The 20,665-nt window shown below is 37.2% G+C and overlaps 1 protein-coding gene across 6 annotated transcripts in view; it reads right to left on the bottom strand.

Annotated features, from left to right (window-relative positions):
* Positions 1 to 975: 975 nt before the first annotated feature.
* Positions 976 to 20,665, bottom strand: part of Tmem232 (transmembrane protein 232) — a 224,949-nt gene continuing 205,259 nt past the window's right edge. For all 6 annotated transcript variants that reach the window (XM_005382170.1, XM_005382171.1, XM_005382169.1 and 3 more), the window contains 2 exons: positions 5,315 to 5,408; positions 976 to 1,614 (listed from right to left, as the gene is read on the bottom strand). In XM_005382170.1, the coding sequence (XP_005382227.1) occupies positions 1,327 to 1,614; positions 5,315 to 5,408 (382 nt within the window). In that variant the 3' untranslated portion in view covers positions 976 to 1,326. The remainder of the gene's footprint in view (positions 1,615 to 5,314; positions 5,409 to 20,665) is intronic.

Genomic DNA, 20,665 nt, shown 5'->3' with positions numbered 1-20,665 from the left:
GACTTTATGACTAATAACTTTCGTTTTTTTTTTTGTTTTTGTTTTTGTTTTTTCTCCGGTACCGGGAACCGAACTCACGACCTTGCACTTGACAGGCAGGCGCTTTGCCACTGAGCTAAATCCCCAGCCCCTATGACTAATAACTTTCACATTCTCTAGCAGAGTACACAAGGATAAGAAAAACGTTTGGAGGAAAAACATGTGTGAATCACTACATAGGAAAGGGAAACGGAAACTTATTTCCAACATGTTTTCTACCATGTTTTCATTATATAAAACAAAGAATCATTCCTCAACCCCATATAATACAGGTCTGATAGTGTATAATTTTTTAAAATTACTTGTCAACATTGGAAATCTTAGAAACTTCCAATTTTAAAAATGTACATTCCATGTGAAGGCTTCTTCTTGAAATACTAAACAATCTTAGAATGCCAGACATAAATTTCAGAATGTAGTCAGGTGTTAGGCAATTTTTAGATAGGTTAGGCGTTCCCTAGCCTCTTTCACTAATTTATGTTACCTCCCTCATCTGTGTAGTCACTTGACACCCTGAAAAGGTACTTGTCTTTTGACTATTACTGAGCCATGTGTGTAAAATTGAAGAAAACGTAGAAAATAAATTATCTATATTTTTTCAGAAAAGGAATAAAAGGCTTCACAGGAACCCCACCCCTTTACTTTTACTCAAGGTTTGAAAGCTTCAGGTGAAGTAAAATGCCATTTTTAAAAGAATTCCTGATTGGATAAATGCCTCCAATAGTTGGTACTGAACCTTCCAGCATCATACAAATCCATTCTCATCAACTCCTCAGGCAAAGAAAAATCACTGTCACTCAGAGATTTCCTCTGGCATTTGTGAAAGATCAAACCATTTGGAGGTGACTGACACTTCCAGATTTGCTCATGTACAGTAATTGAACAAGTTCAAGTACCTGACCCAAGGTTCAGTTTGGCATAAAACGCAAGTCCAAAGAGATGCCAGGAGTTCTTTTATTTGAATAACAGTAATTACTGATATTTAAGACAGTGATAACTCTATTTTCAAGACACAATTTTCATACATGGACTCATTAATTTGAAGTTCATTTTTGTGATACAGCCTAGTGAATATCAACACTCTGAGAATGGCTGATCGAGAACACTATATTTCACAAGAGAAGAATCAATTGAGAGAAGCACTAGCTGTAGTCTTGGAAATTTACAACTGGTGAAACCATTCAAATGTGATTATAGTGGAGCTGACTGTTAATGTAAGACTGATCAGTGACTATTAGACAGCTTGCACCAGGATAAAAACTAGTTTCTCCAGAAAAGAGCCTCAAATTAATTATGAGAAAGCTCTCCTAACATGAAGGTAGCTATCTTGACATTTTCTGTGCTAGAACTTTCTGGCATGGAGACCCCAGTGTTTTTGTGAGTGGTTTTCTTTTCTAACGAAATTACTTCTGCCCTGGGAGGAAGCTCATAGGGTTTGGTTTGTTTGTGCAGCTTCTCTTCTCTTTGCTTCATAACTTTTTCAAAGTGTTTTTTCTCCTGTAACTCTTTTTCTTTCTGTTCTTCGGCTTCACATATTGCATCTTCTCTTTGTTGGATCTCCCGCTCTTTTTGCCACTGTTACAGAGGAAAATATTTCACTATGCATACAATTTCTGATGAAAATATATATGTTTAGCTTCTTAAAATGAAGATTCCTATATTCAGTTTTCTTCTTAATCTTTTTACAGATATTCTTCAGGAATCTTATACTCTATCACAACAGAAAAATGCATGAGCCACCTGTTAGAACACATTCTAGTCCAATGCAGAAAGCAGTTCCTTAATATTTTAAAGAAAAGGAGTCATTCACAGGAAGAGGTAACAGGTTTGCATTTCTATATCTTAAAAGTTTTAACTTTCTGCATCAATATTGATGTTTATATGACAGCATGGGTCATAAAATGCAATAACAAGTTAAAGCAAAACAAAAACGTACGGAAGATTTAAACTAAAATAAAAGGCAGAAGTTGTGCTACTATTCCACATGAGACCAAAAACTAGATTCACAGCCAGGCAAACGCTCACTCTGCAACCGACCAGCAATAATACTGCCAAGGGGTACATCTTAACGGACCATGTTAATTCATAACAGCAGTAGTATATTGGATGTCAAGAACCCTAGGAATGAATAATCAGTGCTGAGAGCAATGATAATGACATGCCAAACACTATCATGAGAAACTTTTTCCCCCTTGGAAAACATTTAATGAGGGAAGGGATGAAAAGGTATGTTAGATCCTCTTTAGGCTGAGTAAAATGTTCAAGGAAGAATGACCCCTAATATAAAGTACTGGAAATGCCTCAGGATGTTGCAAACACTACTTTTTCTGTCACCCCCAGAAAGTGGGTATGTGTACCCAAACGAACAGACTGAGCCAAGAAACCTATGAAATCCAAGTTATAGAAAACTGTATGTAACGGTACTATGAATCATTACTATTTGTTATCTGAGTTGTATGCATAAAAATAAACAGAACTAAACCTCAGAATCCATAACATGTCATGCACCCCAATTGTGTGAAATGTCTAAATACTAAAGAATAAATATTAAAAACCAAAGCATAATATCATGTAGACTTTATCATATATCTCAGCTAAATTTTAATGACATAAGAAATGTATTAAAATTCTATCTACACACAATTATTAGTCATGTAATTGGTTGCTCAGAAATAATTTTTTGCATGAAATAGAAAGAAAATTGAGATAAGACATTGAGAAAATTCAGGTACAGGTAAATATTCATTATTGAGTTTAGTCTACAAATTCTGTGATACTCAATAATCACATATAGGTTTTTCCTATATAGTTAAGTAAATAATAATCTAGTCCTTTTAAAAAACTATAAATTTTATGTGGCAGTATAAAAGTAGTAGTTGATATAGCAGTGATAACATCTACAAAAACAATTAATTGTCTTATTTGAGAGATTTCAGTGTACCTTGTACTTTGTCTAACATTGTAAAAAGTGAACAGAGAATTAAATCTTAAAAACTGTCAGTAAAATACTTTCTTGCTTTTCCAAGTCAAATTGATTTATAAATGCATCAATACATACAAATGCAGACAAGAAGAGGTAGTATATTATTACTGTGCAGGAGACAGCTTTTCCTCTTTTTATCTGTCCTTGTAAATTAGCATGCCTGGAATTTAAGATAACATCCAAATCCTTTTCAGTGGCTAGGAAAAAATAAGCTGTTTTTTTTTAAATTTTGGATGAATATGACTAGTTCAATTTAGATAAATCGTTGCAGTATCTCAACTTTTCCTTGCAGTGTGGTAGCTAGGAAAATCAAAATACTCTTGAAGTTTATGGGAAGTGGAAACACCATTTATTTGTGTATTCATTCCCTTCATTCACTGGTTCATTCACTGTGCTGGGGATTAGCATCAAGTACAAGGTACCTTATTACCTTCTGGACAGTGTAGTAACTCTCTATTCCTTGCATATTACAGCCACACAAATAAAGTCAGTTGGCTTAGAGAGAGAAGTGTACATGTAACTTTTGGGATGTGTTCTAGTTTCTTGTCAATATTATAGACCCCATCCTCTGATCTCCAATTTTGATTACGGACCATAAACTAAGAATCTGATAGTCTATGAAAAAGTGCAATGGAAAATAGATGAGAACTCTCTAAATCTGGCTTGATGCACAGATAGCCATGCAACTAACCTCAAAACTTTGAGCAAGTACCTGAACTGTAAACCTCTTTGTTATTCTTCCTGCAGGTAAATGTTTTACAGGATTGTTGTGAGGATTAAATCAAATACTGTAAGAGTATTTTGCAAAATATAAAATTCAGATACCAAGAACTACTTCTCTATTCATTTCAAAGCAAATGGTATAGATATGACTATATGAATAATATAATACTCAGAGACACTTCCATAAACCTTCTCAAATAAACACTACAGACTCTTTTATTAAGCTACATATCAATTTAGATCTTATAAAGTTTTCAAGCATAGTTTCCGACAGAATTTCTTCCCCTTAAGCTACAATATAAGCAGCCCTGTGGCAGTGATTACCAGATAATGCTTATACCTTTGGAAGGAGCAAAAGGTGATCTTAGAAGTCTTCTCTCTTACTCAGAATATTTCCCACTGTCTTGTTAAGTAGCATTAAGCATCCCTAATACACTCAAAGATTTGTGTGTAAATTCTACATGTAGATTTGTACTAAAATCTATGCATCATATAATGTATATATATATATATATACATAGTACACGAAATATGTAATGTTGGCATGTTGTTACCCATTGTAATCTTTTCAAGATCACTTTGTTAAAGTAAGTAGTTAAATATAGAAGTTGAAATTTATGAAACATACATTTTTGAGACCCCCCTATAATATAATGTATTTCTTTGGCAAGTAGCTTATTAGTGACTAGCAGAACAATATTACAACTCTCAGTGATTTCAAGATACCAATCAGTCTCAAACTCCAATACTTACAACTATTGCTAAAGTGGCCGAGATATAAGCTTGTGGAAATAACTATTCAATGTGATCAGTAAAGGAAACAATCCCTTATTTTTTCTTAAGAGATGACCAACTAAATAAAATGTGAAAAATTAATACTGGAATATAATCAAAATGTGGTGGATAATATTGAGCTACTGGTGATAAAATTAATTTAAACACATTTTATGTGCTAGTAAATCCATATGGTATTTGAAGAAAAAAGATGATATAGCCTGTCTCTCTTACTGTAGTTCTACTGCTTAAAAAAATGAGACATAAAAAGATATGCGTTAGGTAAAAAATATCAACTAAATATAGCCGAATGGATTAAAGTGTCCTATGTGAATAGTTCTATATCATCACTGCTTGTTTTACTCATGCTAATACCAAAGTAATTAAAATTCCTTCTGATCTGTCAAGGGTAAAGAATGATCACTGAAACTCGAGTCAAAAGATTTTTGTTCCATTATCAGAACTGCACTGCAGAAGAAATCAGTGTTCAGTGTTTAGTATCAGGTTCTTGTCGCAAGAAATGAGTACTAATTCAGGAAACTGGATTAAGCTAATAGTGCACGAATGACAGAAGGCCAAGTTTCCTGTAATCCAGTGAAGGCACCGAATGGTAGAGAATCTTGTACATCTCATTATGTAAAAGATAGTGAGCTATAATTAAGTTTAGCAATGATCAATAAAGACTCTACTTTAAATGCTACATGTTAATATTTTAGTCCAAGAACTACATTTTATGATCCAAAATGCATTTAAAGAACAAAGCTTTTGATGTTACTTTACAAAAGTCAAACTTACATGATAGTCAATCACTTTTGCCAATTCTTTATCTGCTTTGGTGAAGAAATCCGGATATGGAAACATGGGAAGTTCTGAGAGCGAAGGATGTTCCCTTCAAAAGAGCACAAAAGCAGATTCAAAGTCAGGTATGCATATTCTTTTCTCTCTTAGAAACAGATATTTATAAATCATAATTCATTATTCATTGTTTTCATTCTACATTGTTAACACCAAGTACTTACTCTAGGTAGCCTGCTACATGTTAGATCTGAGCTTCTGGAAGCTCTCTTGGGTTACCAGGACACATGTTTGAGGGGAGAGCATGACATATAGTAGGGAAACTAGGAAATAACAGAAAGGCTTTACTCACTTGGTGGATGTAAATACTAAAGCTGGTCAGTAGCAAATGAGACGTTAGGGATCTGAAGGGTTCATGGAACTATGAGGTTGACAGTGCCTAATGAGGATCTTAAGTGCCTGACGCACACTCAGCCTTACAAAACTGGAAGTTCTGATGGAAGCCTAAGGCCAAGAATTGGATCTAAGATATGCTGAGAAAATGGTGTGATTCAATACTTTTCAAAGGTATTCGTAATACTAAGGGTGAGATTGTGGTAGTTTAGCAACAGCTTGATGAAGGTGTTGCCAGGATAAAGCTAGACCCCAAGCTCAGGGAGATTTAGTATCAAATTATCCACATAATAACTGCATTGTTAAAGTTGTTCTGAAGACATGGCGCTATCCAGATATTTGTAAAACAAAAAGATATAGTAGAGGATGAGCTTTGAAAGAGAGAGTATTAAGGAAAAGCCCGAGGAAAGATAGGCCCTGAAAATTCTCCATATCCAAGAGAAATCTAACCAATCTTTTGGACTAGAATGTTTTATACTGAGTTTCATTCAAGTTGTTAATTATGCTACTACGTTCCTGACCCTTTCCCATGCTTTCCTTACGGTACCAGGTCCTGTTGCTCTACATGGTGTTCAGTGCTTATCAGATCTTAGTAATTATCTTCATCCTCACTGTCCCCCCTCTGCCTGAACATCACTCTCCTGTGGACTAAGGTCTGGTTTTTGTAATCCCTGTGTCTACCACTGCTTGCTTACTGTATCCTTACCTCTCCATTGGAGCCTGAAATTTTTTTCTATGATCTTCTATCTCAGTATTTCCCCATGCATTTTGGGATGAAGATCACATCTCATAATAACTGTGCAGTGCATTTGTTAAAGATAGTTTACCATGGTTTCTCTAAAGTCATTTCTCACCCTTTCCGGCCTGGATATATGTGTCCTTGGTACACAGGCTTTTCCCTGCAATCGCTGTAGTGTGGCTCGTCCTACCTCACGACTGCTTGCCAGCACATGCTGTCAATCTTTCTCCCACTCCTCTCTTTACACCCTCTAAGTATGTTTCAGGGGTGGACAATGTCTACTTATTCTTCAGCTATCAGTATGTCAGCTCTGAGATTCAGAACTTCCGCACTTCTGAATCCACCGTCAGCCTTTCCTCTATCACAGTTCCAGCTACAAGCTCGCATGTGTCATCTGTCTGTGTGGGTTTCATGTGTTGCTGTCATGATCATGGAGACTTTTACCGTCTCTTTGGCACCCAACACAGTGCCACCACTCAATGAATGCTTGTAATTGCTGTATGCATAAAAGCTGTGATATGCTTTAATCCCCTTTATTTTCTAAGCCATTGCAAAGAGTCTATCACACAACACTGATGCCAGTAAAACAGTATTCACTAGAGCAAGATTATAGCAACCTCTAGAGAAAAGCTACAGAGTAGAGTCAATAGCAGGAGTCCAAAGAAAAAGAACTGAAGTGACAGGATACCAGAGAAAATAGAGCCCTCTGCCAACCTATAACCTTCAGAATTATTCTAAGAAGAATGGTGTGAGTTTCACCAGCCTATTAAGACATTAAAGAAAAATGTGACCCTAGAAAGCTTGGGAATTGAAAGATATGCAAGGGCTGACCTTTGGGTTAATTTATTCATCCTATGAAATCTGGGCATTTCTAATACTCAAAGAATTATGATAAATGCTGCAAGAAAGATAAAGATTGAATCCTAAAAATTTAAAGGTTAAAAGTGTTCAAGCAGGTTACATTGACAAGATGAGACACAGAAAGGTAAACATTCAGTGATAGAAACTGAAAAAGTATTTTAAGAATGGTTAAGCACATGCCTTTGTTTTTTATTTTGACTTTTTTTTGTTTAGTAAATAATTGCAGTGCATTATGATTGCATTACTAGTGGACAGTAGCCTCAAGTACATGTGAACACATCTTAATTCTTCTTTCATCTCCTCCCATTTCCTCCCTTCCCCTCCTCCCATCTCTTGGTCTCCTTTATAAAAGATCTATCTCCCTTTTCCTCTTGTCCATATTTTGGTTTCCCATGTAAGAGAAACCACCCAATATTTAAGCTTGTTTGTCTGATTTATCTTACTTAAAATTATGGTCTCAGAGTGCATGCATTTTCCTACAAAAATCTCAAGTCTATCCTTCTTTATGGCAGAGTGGGAGGGAACTACTCAGCAAATGTGCTTTGTACTCAGCCAGATCTCAAAGCCAGTTTTGGCTTGCTACTTAGTGTTACTTTATCCTTAGAGGAAAAATCATCATCCCTGACTTGTAAAAATTAAAAAGAGATAAGTTGCAAACCTGTAAAAAGAGATAAGATGTAAAACTGTAAACATTTCAACTGTAATATCTTTATCACCTTTATTATAGACAGAATTTGTCAGAGGAAGCTATGGTTTTTAGCTGGTGGTATTTATTATAGGAAAAATGAATGGAGGACAAAACAATTTTGATGAACCTTAAATGAGATGTAACTTTGGTCTCTTAAATTAAATGGGAAGTAGAGAAACACTTCCAGAAAAAGAGTATGTAAGGTTCTTCTTGCTGCTTCAAAAACGTACTATATTCTGAGAATATTAAAAAAATATATATATTTACCATGGTTCTGAAGGCCAAAAATCCTAGCTCAAGTTGCTGACAGGGTGAGCTAATGGGAAAGAAGAGGAAAATAGACAGAGTAACCAGTCATTCCTCGTCTCTCTCAGTTTCTGTGGGCTGTTGGTAATTCTTGGTACTCCTAGATTGTGGATACATCGGTTTTAACTGTCTCTGCATTCACGTTTTTTTCCTTCTGTGACTCTATGTCTTCTCCTTGGGCACCTTTTATAGGGCACCCACGAATACAGGGCTATTGCCACTGGATTTAAGGCCCACATAACCAGGACGGCCTTAACATTTGCCTTGGTTTGACTGAACTTTAGACAAATGTCCTCTTGGTTTCTTTGTAAAATTTCCTTTAGAAAACTTTCCCTTGCAAATTCTCTCTCAGCCCTTTCAAAAGTAAATCTCCTCCCAGGCTCTGGACAATTTTAGCATTTAGGGCCTGGAAGACCTGGGAGCAGGACCTGGAGCCATTCCTTTGAATGCAGGGGAGAGAGCCTGAGTTCCCGTTCTCTGTGCAAAGTCAAGGAGCCTAACCTAGACGAGTGATAATTGGCAAACACATCACACTGACCCAATCACACTGACCGGCCACTCTCTCTACTTTCCTCTTCTTTCCATTAGCTCACCCTAATATGCATACACCAACTTTCCCAAACAAATCCTAACATTCTGTACTGGTAACACACACCAGTAAAAAATATTCTCCAGGCTTTTGTTTCAGGAGATTTGAATCCAACTTCTCTTTTTTATTTCAACAGTCACCAGTAAAATTTTTTCTGCTGGTTAAGTTTATCCAGTGCAACTTTTCTTTGACACAGATCATGCAGGATGATCTTATCTTGAAATCCATCCCTTAATTAAATCTGTCAGGACCTTTTCCCTAATAAAGTCACCAGCACAAGCACAGGAGGTTAAGATTTGAATGTATCTTTGGGGAACAAAATGCAATAAAGATTTGAAGAAAACAGATAGTTCATTTCCAGAGAAATAAGTAGACTGATATGGCTAGAATCCAGAACACTTTTAAGAGAAGAAGAGGTAACTCATTCATTCACTTATTCACTCATTTAATCAAAGAAGAATACTATTAGAAGGAAGGTGAAGAAAAACAAAAAGAAAACCTTAGATAACGCCCACCAGAAACGTGAAGTTCTTATAGAGGGAGACATATATTCAGAAATCTCCATTACACTAGAACAACTGCTGTGAAACAGTGAGACAGAGTTCTCAGGAGTACACAGGTGGGTGTGTCTGGCACTGCACTGGATCCGAGGAGGTTCCTGAAACTGAGATAAAGAACCCATCCCACCCTAAACAAAGGCTAGGGTGGCAGGTTCACCGATTGCTGTCACAGAAAAAGAATATTCAAGATGCATCAGGAAGAGGCCAGGGAAGGATTTATTAGGCAGAAATTTTAGCACACAACCCAAGAGAGTGTGGGCCATGGAGAAAGAGGCATATTATTTCCAGGAAGAGGGAACATTTATTCTTGTCTTAAAAGGGTGGATAGTCTGTGCAGAAAAAGCACCCCCCCATAGCAGCCCATTGTACAGGTGCAGGCACAGGTTGTTATGGTTTTTGTGTTCTGAAAAGGTAATTTAAGTATTCTTTTGATTCTCTCAAGCTGCTCCTTTATTGCAGGATCCGGTTGGTGCTCCTGACTTTCTCAGTTAAGCCAATTTGTATGTTTTCAGTATTCTGGAGGAATTTTGGGCATGTTAGTCTGAAAGGAAGGGAGCCTAAACATAACCAAAGGAATGTTGATGTGGATTGCCTTGGGTGACTTCCCAGAAGTTGCTGTCTTCTCAACAGTAAAAGTTTTAGCTATGATTTTCTTGTCTCCTTGCTACCTTTCTTTTATTACCTCTAGTCTGAGAGTAGAAAGACAGATTTTGTTGGCTATCCACCCAAGATGCTCCAGATATGAATATGATGGGGTTGATGAAAAGATACACTTGGGACATGTTCAGCATCTTTAATACATCAAGGATGGGAAGTGAAAAGATGTTTACCAAAAAATTGGGGAAGATGACAAAACTAATCTTTGATCTCTCAACCTTTTGATCTCTAAACCTTCCCTGGGGACCTCCAGGTATGGCGTGAGCATCCCATAGGCAGGAGTTGTTTCCCAGGAACACATGGCATGCACAAATCTCAGGGCTGTGTAACCCTGCATCTAATGCTCTTACCTACTTAAGACTCTGTGTTGAAGTATCAACCCACCAGACAAAATATTACTTTTATTCTAAGCAAACTATATTTACCACTGGAATTATCCAATAAGAGGAGGATTTTTGTATCAAGTATGCAAAACCCAGAATTTCAACAGTGTTTAATAATCAAATGAGTTGCCTTTGCATAAATTCAAACTTCCACATTGCACTAACTGAACTTTAGAAAGAAGGAATTAGAATTACTCTTTGTCACCATGGAGAATAGTTGTCAGTATGCCAATGACCTCATAGACAATTATTGCAAGAGCCAAAGATTGTTTAATGAAATCTGTTTAAAATCATTGATGATCCGCTGAAATATCAGGACTTGCAGAGCCATCTTCTACAAGATAATGTTTTCTAGGGCACTCCTCCACTTACTGATTGAAGTTCAAGGTGAGAACACCAGGACAAAGAATTTTGATTAGAGGTGGCCAGCTAGCAGAGCATTTGGTAAACTTGTAGGGCTGAAGAGGAGTGGAAAAAGTTATTAGAGTTCAGAGCTGCCAAGGTAGTCAGTAGTTAAGTGACTGAACTCAAGTGACTGAACTCAAGAGCCTGAGTGCTACAGTCATCACTAGGGTCCTCCTCCAGGGATTCGTTGAATTATAAACTGAGTAGGCTGAAAAGCCCAAAGAAGAAGTCACTGATGAACACAGTGAGAATGTTCAGAGCCTTCCCTGTACTGAGGAACACAAATTCTCAAATTCAGAAGCAATAAATTTGGAGAGGTCTTCATACACCTTTCAGTCTCTCCTTTCCAACTTCTGAAAATCTACACCCTGGGGTTATGTCTGGATCAAAGACAGCCTTAAATTAAAAGATGGATTATCCTTGAATCACTGCAGTCACTGGTTAAAGTGCTGTGCTGTCAATCGAGTTACAAAACAGAAGGTAAACCCTTTCTGCAGGCACAGAGCACCAACCAGATTCATAATTTTTCACAAATATGTTTTGACATTCAATAAGAAACGATTAGGCATCCCAACAAAAATTGCACAGGAACTGGAGTTACAAATATGGGTTTTTAAATAACTATGAAAATATATTTAAATAAATGAGTGGCAAGATGGAAAATTTCATGAGAAAACTGGGGTCTATTTAAAAACTGACTTAGTACTTGTAGAATCAAAATAAAAGCCATATATCAAGTTTAATATTTCATAATAAATATATCATAAAATTGGAGTGAGAAGAAACGATTAATGAGCTGGAAGACAAGAAAATAGAAATATCTCAAATCAAGCACAGAAAATACAGGACAAGAGACCTATGTAAGAAAGTTCAAAGTAGCATTGATGTAATAACAAAACATTGATGATAACCAGATACTTTTGAATAGTAGAAAAGATAAATTGTGACAGATTTAGATCATGTAAATAGTGTTTAACAATTTTAAATATTTTTATACAATGAATGAATGAACTGTAGTTGGGTGTAACCATGAAGAATAATTTAAGCACATCTAAAAACCAAAGTAAGCTGATTAGGTTGGGATACGGCTGCAAAACCAGCACTCTAGAAGGCCGAGGCAGGAGGATTACAAGATCAAGTCCAACCTAGGCAACTTAGCAACTTAGCCAGAAACTGTCTCCAAAATTAAAAAAAATAAAAATAAAAAATATAAGGGCTGTAGCTCAATGCATAGGCCATGAGTTCAATTCCAGTACCACAAAGAAAAACAAAAAAACAAAAAATCAACTTATAAAAGGAAACATATAGTACAACTTAATTTATAAGAATCAAACCATGTCAAACTAAACAATACAATCTCATGGGTATGGGTATTTATGAAAAATCATAAACCATAGCAAAAGAATGATTTAAAAAATCTAAGATAGTGGTTCTTTCCAGAGTGCATGAAAGCCAAGTGATCAGCCTGGTGATTGAGAGGTTCCACTTTCAGTAATCTGCATTTCTTAATCTGGGTGAGGGAAATTTTGGTGATAGATGTATTACATTGTCACTAGTACTGGTTTTATTAAATGTACTTATTTAATTATAATTTATTAAATTATTGCACGTACATATTATATCCCACTTTATACCCGGTACATTTGATAATAAATGAAAGAAAAAGTAAGCACATTTTTACGTGGATGAAATACTGGCTGGAGCAACAGCTTGCCTTATGCAGTGACTGCCTAGTTACCCAAAATAAGAGGTACAAAGAACTTATGCGTAGGCAATTTGGTACATATGGATAATAAGACCTTTAAGTATGAAATACAGCTTGACAAACTCTAAATAGGCTGACCATATATTGGGCTTGCTGCTAGCACCTGCATAAAACTGTTATGAATCAGATTGTCTAAGGAATACCTCAAGTGCCATCACCTAACCCTTTCCAACCTGTTCTGTAGGAGGTGGAGGCTCTGGAAGTTTTCACTGAATGGGGTAGCATCTCTGTTCAGCCTGGGAAACACCACTATCTGCAGGCACTTCTAGGGTGGGAGGGAAAAGGGGAAACAAGACCAGAAGTTGGAATTCAAACTGACCAGAACTACTCCAAGGCTTTAAAAGTCCCTGAGCATCTCACAAATCCCTCCCCTAAAGCGCAGGCCAGAAAGGTGAGTTTATCCTTAACAAAATTAGATCTTAAGTTGAACCATCTGTTAATTCTCAAGTAGCATTTTTTTTTTTTCAATTTCACTTCATTATTCTTAGGGACCTGAGCTCATTCCAAAACTCAAAAGTTTTCAAATCCTTAGGGACACACTTAACTATAATTGTCACACTGAGAAATCTACCTGGTCACATTTAATTTTTCACGGATCTTTAAAAGAGGAGCTTAAAATGGAGGTGATTTTCTGGGTATAAGAAGGAAAGATTTTTATGTCAATTAACTAATTTTAATTTTCCATTTGGAGGAAATGATTAATGTAAACAGTAAATTATACCTGAGTGTACTTTGATCATTAGTTGTATTTTTTTTACTCTATGTTGCCCAAATCACAGCTGCCTATAAAGGATAAGATTTAAAGTACAAATATTTATAAGACAATTATTCAAAGTTTTAAAAATATAACACAAATTGCTTCCTTGGCCACTTTTCAAAAGAGCTTATTTTAAATTGACTATTATTTTTATCATTACCTGCCCACATTAAAGTATCTTATAACTATGTAATGGACCTTGTTTTGTAGTTGCTGTGTTTTAAAACATTCCACAGATACAATCCATAAGGGAGTGAGAGTTAAAAGTAGTTATACCCTGACCCTTCCAACATCAACAACTTGGGTAATGATCTCATTTCTGCCTAGCATGAAGAACTGTCAATCAAAGGGGCGCTCCAGGGTCTTGAGCTTCTGACATTCCCAAAGATCTTGTCCCAGGAGCTCTGGCTCAGATAGCAGCTTCTATCATTTCAGTCTCAATTTTCCTTGCCAGCCAGACTATTGATCTGATGGTTTCCATCTACAGCTTCTGCTGGCAAGTTTTAGGTATCACTTTCTCAAAGGCTAGAGCCTGCAGAAGCAACTAAGAAACATAGTCTAGGCTTTTTGAATTTTAATTTCTTTTTAATTCATTGTGTCAAAATTTCCAGTGGATGTGTTTCACTGAAACATCTCATCCTGTATTCCCAGACCTGAAATGTGGTGGTCTTGGGCCGAGGAAAGTCTGCAACAACCCCAGCATTACAGAGTCACATTCTACTGCTGTTTTCCCTCTAAATCAATTTCTCTGGTAACGTAGAGAAATTTTCATCAAACCCATTGTAAACACTAATTTATGTGGTGTCAGAACAGGATTGTGATGTGATTGATGTCAAAAAAATATGTCAAAAGACAAAATAAGAGGATATTATGCCAGTAATTTAACAAAGCGGGAGAAGATGTAATGTGCATCTGAGACAGGTGTGGCTCTCTCCAGGAATGTTTTTTAAACAAATCTGTAGGGATGAGCAGAAGTCAGTGGAGAATTACTGAGAATACTGTTGCACTGTGTTGTGGTTTGGGGGATATTTTGCAAGGGGAACATATACTACAGGACAAATATTTATTTAGAAAAATGATATACAAAAGAGTGCAGGAAATCTGTCCACACACCAAGACCAAGGAAACCAACCGAAGGCCTGGATCCCATGGAAATGTCCTGCATGAGTCCAGCTGAAGACTGAGAGCTCATAACAATGCCTCCCACGTGTCCAACTGGAGGGCTAGAGCCCACGACAACATCTCATGCTGGCCTGTTTCAAGGATCTGCACTGCGAAGACCCAAAGGTCAGTAGTGGAATCTAGGAAGTCTGTGCCAGCGGGAAGAAGGATCTGTGCTAGCAGGCTGAGGGATCTGCACTACAGCCAGGAAGCAATGCTCAAAGTAAGAACCAGAGCTCCTCTGGAAGGTACCACAGCCATCCTCAGCAACAGTGAGGTTCCAAGCTCCTCGGATGATCAAGATGGCTGAGTTCCCATCAGGGAAGCCAATGCAGCAAGGTTCTCCAGGAGCCTGAGCTGTGTACCTTCTTCCCCTCTGGAGCCAGGAAGCAACGCTCAGAGTGAGGACCAGAGCTCCCCCAAAGTGAACCGAAGCTATTCAGTGCCAACGAGGTGCCGAGCTCCTTGGAGGATGAAAACAGCCAAGTTCAACAGGAAAGCCAGCATGATGAGCTCCTCCAAAATAACCAACAGCTCCTTACAGCTTTTACCAGCTCCCAACAGTCTCTCTCAGCTCCCAACAGCCTCCTTTTCGTCTTCTCCAGTTCTGCCTCTTATGCTGCTGGCAACAACCCCGAGGTGGGCCTCCTACCCATCAGCACCAGCCTTACTCAATTCAGCTGGCTGAGGTTATAAGTTGACTACCAGTGGTCAATCCACCACACATTGTTACTTGAGTAGGTTTATAAAGTGTCCTTTGAGGGACACATCTCCCTGAAGAACAAAGGATTGTTTCCATTTTGAATATGTTAATTTCAGTGTCTTACACACTTTGGACCTGACTGGTTGTTTTCTAGGCCCTGTGTATTGCTGCCAACCTGTGGCTGCTCATGTCTGTTCTCTGCTGGGACCACCATATTTTGTACCCAATATGCTCCCCTTTCTTTAATTATTCCTTCATTTTGAAGGAATACATTCTTATAAAGCTTCCTTAAATATAAGGCATGAATGTAAATAATTTGAAACTTCATCTACTAAAAATGCCTTCATACCACAGTCCCATTTGATAGTTTAGGACAAGAACACTTTGAAGTATCATTAGTGATCTGAATTCTACCCAAATTAAAAAGCAAAACAGATTTAGGTACATTTTAGTATGTAATTCTGTTATCTATTTTTCCATGAATTTAAAATATTTGAGTAACAGAGGGTATGTATAGTTCTAGAAAGATTATTGTCTTTCAGTGCATTGAGGCAATTGTTCCCCTGTCTTCAGGCTTCTGATGCTGATTTCAAGGAGTCCTAAACTGTTCAGATTCTCAGGCATTTTTAGTGGTCTGCTTGTCCTCTCTGGAGCTTGTCCTCTACTGTTTAGAGGTTTATTGGTAATGTTGACATCACAATGAAAAAACTTTTGCTTCTTGCTCACAAAAGTCTGGTGTAGCTTAACAGGAACTTTCATCCATCCAATGGCCCAGGAATTCAGGCTCTTTTCACCCTGCACTGCTACCATGCCAATATGCGGCACCTAAGGGCTCTTTGACCAAGGAATAAAAATGTAGAAGAAATACACTAGTTTATAACTGCTCTGCCACAGAACTGTCATGTCGTTTTTACTGATGGTACTTTTCCCAAAATATGCATGATTCTAACCCATGATTTCTATCTAAATCTTGGCCTTATCTACCTTTGGATTAGTTATTGCTTAGCTTTGCTGTAGGGACTGTCTTGGGTGCTGTAGGATATTTAGCAACATCTCTGACTTTCTCAACCAGAAGTCAGTAACACGCTCCATTGTGACAACTGGAGATGTCTGTGAGCATTGCCTAGGTCTCCTGATAGAAGGAGTCATCCTTGGTTGAGAGCCACAACGCTACCCTAATTGTAAAAAGTCTTCTGCAGAAAGCAATGAAACGCACGAGATGTTTGTGATTACCAATGATCTCTGTCCCTGGAAGTTTTAAATTTTCTTTTCTCTAAGTTTTTCCATTTTGATAATGACATATATGGCAGACTCATTTGTACCACAGCCCCCAGTAATCCTCACCTCCTGGTACTTATGCCCTTGTGTCATTCCCTGTCCCTGAGGACTTGGCTCTAACAATGAACTATGACCGATGTGAGTTACCATTTTCATGATTAAGTTTGTAAGCACTCTGTTTTTCTTTCTTGGCATGTGTGCTGTGATATATCAAGTTGCCATATTGGAGAGGTCAACAGGGAATGAGGATAGTCTATGGCTGATGATCAAGAAGTCTCTCAAGTTTTCCAGCAATTCACAAGAAACTAAATCCTACGGGTCATTTATAAGTCATCTTTGAAGGTGAGTTTTCTTCCCCCACATGAATCTCTAATCCTAGCCACCAGCATGGTTAAAGAAATGTAAGGCTGGGGGCTGGGGATTTAGCTCAGCGGCAAAGCGCCTGCCTGGCAAGCGCAAGGTCGTGAGTTCGGTTCCCGGTACAGGAGAAAAAACAAAAAAACAAAAAAACAAAAAAAAAAAAAAAGAAATGTAAGGTATCCTAAATCAGTAATGGCAAAGCTCTTAGAGCTCTCAGTGATGACAACAGCTTGCTGTGGCACGTGTGCCCTAGGCTCACCACCAGTGTGCCCAAGTCAGTGAACCTAAAGCCACATCTGGACTCCTGACCCAGTGAATCTGTGAGACAGTAAGTGCGGGTTATTTTTAGTTGCCATATTTTGCGATCATTTATTACATTGTAATGGATAATTAATAAAAAGTAATTTCTATTAAATTCATTTTTGAGTACTGTTTGGTCCCCTTATCTATGTAAATTTGTCATTATTTCCTCAAATTTACAGATATCACTGATAAATACCACTCTTTTGCCTTCTTTGCTCTTTTCCTGAAATAGTTAATTTTAGTAGAATTATGTCTCCCACTTTTACATATTTTTCCACACTTTCCTCTTCTTTGCCTGTATTCTATTTTCTGAGAGATCTCTTAAATTTATATTTCATATCTGCCATTGAATATTAATTTGCTCTGTAATGTTTTTAATTTCTAAGAATTCGTTCTTTCTTATTTCATCTACCATTTACATTTTTATTCAAAACATTATCTTTTTATAGCCTTCATTTTCCATGAATAAACAATTATTTGTTTCTCAGAAGATAATAATTGCAGATTATTAATTTGTTTTATATTTCTTCTGTTCTTCTATTTCAGCTTCCTGTGAGTACCATTTACCGTTTATGTAGTAGGTCCCTGTACACTAGGTAGGGATATTTTTTAAAGTTTGTGGCTAGCCTTATCTCCTCATTTATTTATTTATGTGTGAGATATTTTATATATATATCACAGAAGATATATATACCTTCTGTGATACTGGGGGTTGATTCCAGGTACATTCTACCATTGAACTACATTCCCAGCACTTTTTATTTTTTACTTTGAGATATGTTCTCACTAAATTTCTCAGGGTGACCTCAAATTTTTAAGCCTGCATCAGTTAAAAGCATATTTAGATAGATTTTAAGTGTTCATATCCATGAAATCATCATTATATTCAAGAAACTGAAAATAATTGCTACCCCCTCCCAATTTTCCTCATGCCCCTTTTACCAGTTATTTTTGTTTAAGAACAAAATAGCACAAAGACAATTGATAACTCTGGCTGGGTTGCTGGACTATGTTGAAAATGACTTTCTTTATGAAGTGATTGGGTAGTGATTATATTAGCTACATATTGCTGAATAGCAACTACCCCATAATTAACACTTTAAAGGAGCAATCATCTATCTTCTCACATTTTTTCTGGGTCAGGAATTTGGGTGTGGTTTCTGTCCAAAGGTCTCCACAAGGTAGAAATCAAAGTGTTCTCAGGGGTCCCAGGTATCTCAGAGCTCAACTATTTGGGCAGCCACTTACACATTTAGTTCTAGGACTGCTGGCAAGCCTGGTACTTGCTACCTATTGAGGCATCAGTGTCAGCTGACTCTCTTTAAGGCGGTGCAAAAGTCTGCAATTGGCTCCTAGTAAGTGAATGAGAGATTCAGAGAGGGTCTCAAAGGTAGAAGCCACAGCCATAGTGTAACGCAGCTTTGGAAGTGGTATCTCATTACTTCTTCCACATTCTCCTCATTAGAAGTCCACACAGCACTTACTGAAGCGCTTGTGCCACGGCATGGGCGTTTCGTGTTTGAGGACCACTGGAGGCCGTTTTAGAGCTGTGTACAATAGTGAATCTATTTCCTTGCACAACCCTCACAGGTCAGTATCTACAAGCTTTTTTTTCTTATACTGGACAGAGACATCACTCCCCCCGCTAGCATGTGCCACTATGAACTATAGGGTAGGGGGGTGAAAGTGGAAGTGTTAGAGATAGAAATTGTGGGCTCCAAACATGCCTGCTCCATAGGAAGTCTTTACCTGTATTCAGTACAATAAACTGGTAGTCAACGAAAGCTTTCAAGCACTAAAATAGTATGATCAGAATTCTATTTCAAAAGGATTGCTGTGAGAGTTATATAGATTGAACAAGAAATGCTTAGAGATGTGGGACCATTTCTGGACCAATTGAAATAAAATGGTGACAGTGATTACAAACGTTTAGAAGAGTAGTCTTACCAGAGGAGAAATTGATTACCATAGCAACTGTACAGATTTGGGGGAGGGCAAATAATGGGATTTAAGTGATCATGTTTTCCCCCCTTTTTTGTGCATCTAAGTGATTTGGCCATTGATAGTTTAAGGACTTAATAGTATGAAACTTATAGTCTTAGGCATAACTACTAAGAATGCCTAAATTTGCATAGCACACTTGTTTTGTTCCGGAAGTTCTCAGCTATGAATACTGACAGACTGACATGTTTCTATAATTGTGAAGTTCATGAAAATTGTTTATTAGTAGCAATGACTAGGACAAAAGTTATAACTTGGAAATTTGCCACTCCTTTAAAATAGATGTTGGGCTTGCAATACTCCTCTGATGTGTGTTTAAGGACACACATTCTCAAGTGCACATCTCTTCACTATAGTACACCTTTTCAGCGGGATTTGATCAATGAGCTAGAACTAGCATGCTGAAAAAGGAGACATATCCCAGACGCTATGCTTTCCACTTGGCAGTCTTTAAAACTCTAAGGGTCATTCGTTCAAATTGTACCGAGAATCCACCATTACTTTTTAAACAGAAATAGGAGGAAAGGATTTTCAGATTCCAGAATCTGAAGGCCAGGAGTTCTCTTTTCATAGCTGTTTGCTTGCAAGGCTACACATGTCCAAGTGAGATAAGGACTGATCCTGTAGTACCACAGAGGCTATTTGTCCTCTCCCGAGGTCAAATTCCTATATTTACAATTAGCTTTTGCAGGGTACAAAATAATATTAAAAGTAAATAAAATAGAATTAATGGAGAGAGATTATATTTCATCCTAGAAAGGGAACTTACCACAAATAAAACTTTTATTGTGGGGGAAAAAACAGAAACTTAGAGAAATTGTCACTCCCAAACAGTTAACAATAATTACACTGTTCAGACAGCTGAGATCCAGACAGAATGGACAGAGAAAAATGTTACGTCTCAACACAGTTACATTAGATAAAAGCATACTGGAGACCGGAACTAGGGTAGGCACTTCATCACTGCGCCACTCCATGGTTCTGCTTGAGTAAGGGCTTCTGCTACCGTACAAACGAATGAACAGGGACACAGGGTAATTTGTAAAGCCTGTCTACTAGTAAATACCAGTCCCCTGCAGAACACTCTTTGATCCATGGCAAATAGAAGAAAACTTTCAAATACCCTCTAAAGCATCGCAAGAAAGGAAAACTGATACATCATCTCAAAATTATTATCATTATTAAAAAATATTTATGCAGGAACTGAAAAGAAGGTATGGAATATTAGTCCTTGGTTCATTTAACAGGGTGAAAGATACATCTATAAAATCAGAAGAGAAAATTATAAATATAGAAAAGACAGAGAAAAAAGTATAAATACGAAAGATGGCATGAAAACAAAACTTTCCATGGAGACAGATTAATAAAGTGAAAAATAATTTAAAAAACAGAAGAGATGTAATGAGAAATAAATCTGTGATACGGACAAACAATTTTAAAAA

This window comes from Chinchilla lanigera, unplaced genomic scaffold, assembly GCF_000276665.1.
Source record: "Chinchilla lanigera isolate Chin_1 unplaced genomic scaffold, ChiLan1.0 scaffold00017, whole genome shotgun sequence".
NCBI classification, from domain to species: Eukaryota; Metazoa; Chordata; class Mammalia; order Rodentia; family Chinchillidae; genus Chinchilla; species Chinchilla lanigera.
This window is presented reverse-complemented; position numbering and strand designations above follow the sequence as displayed.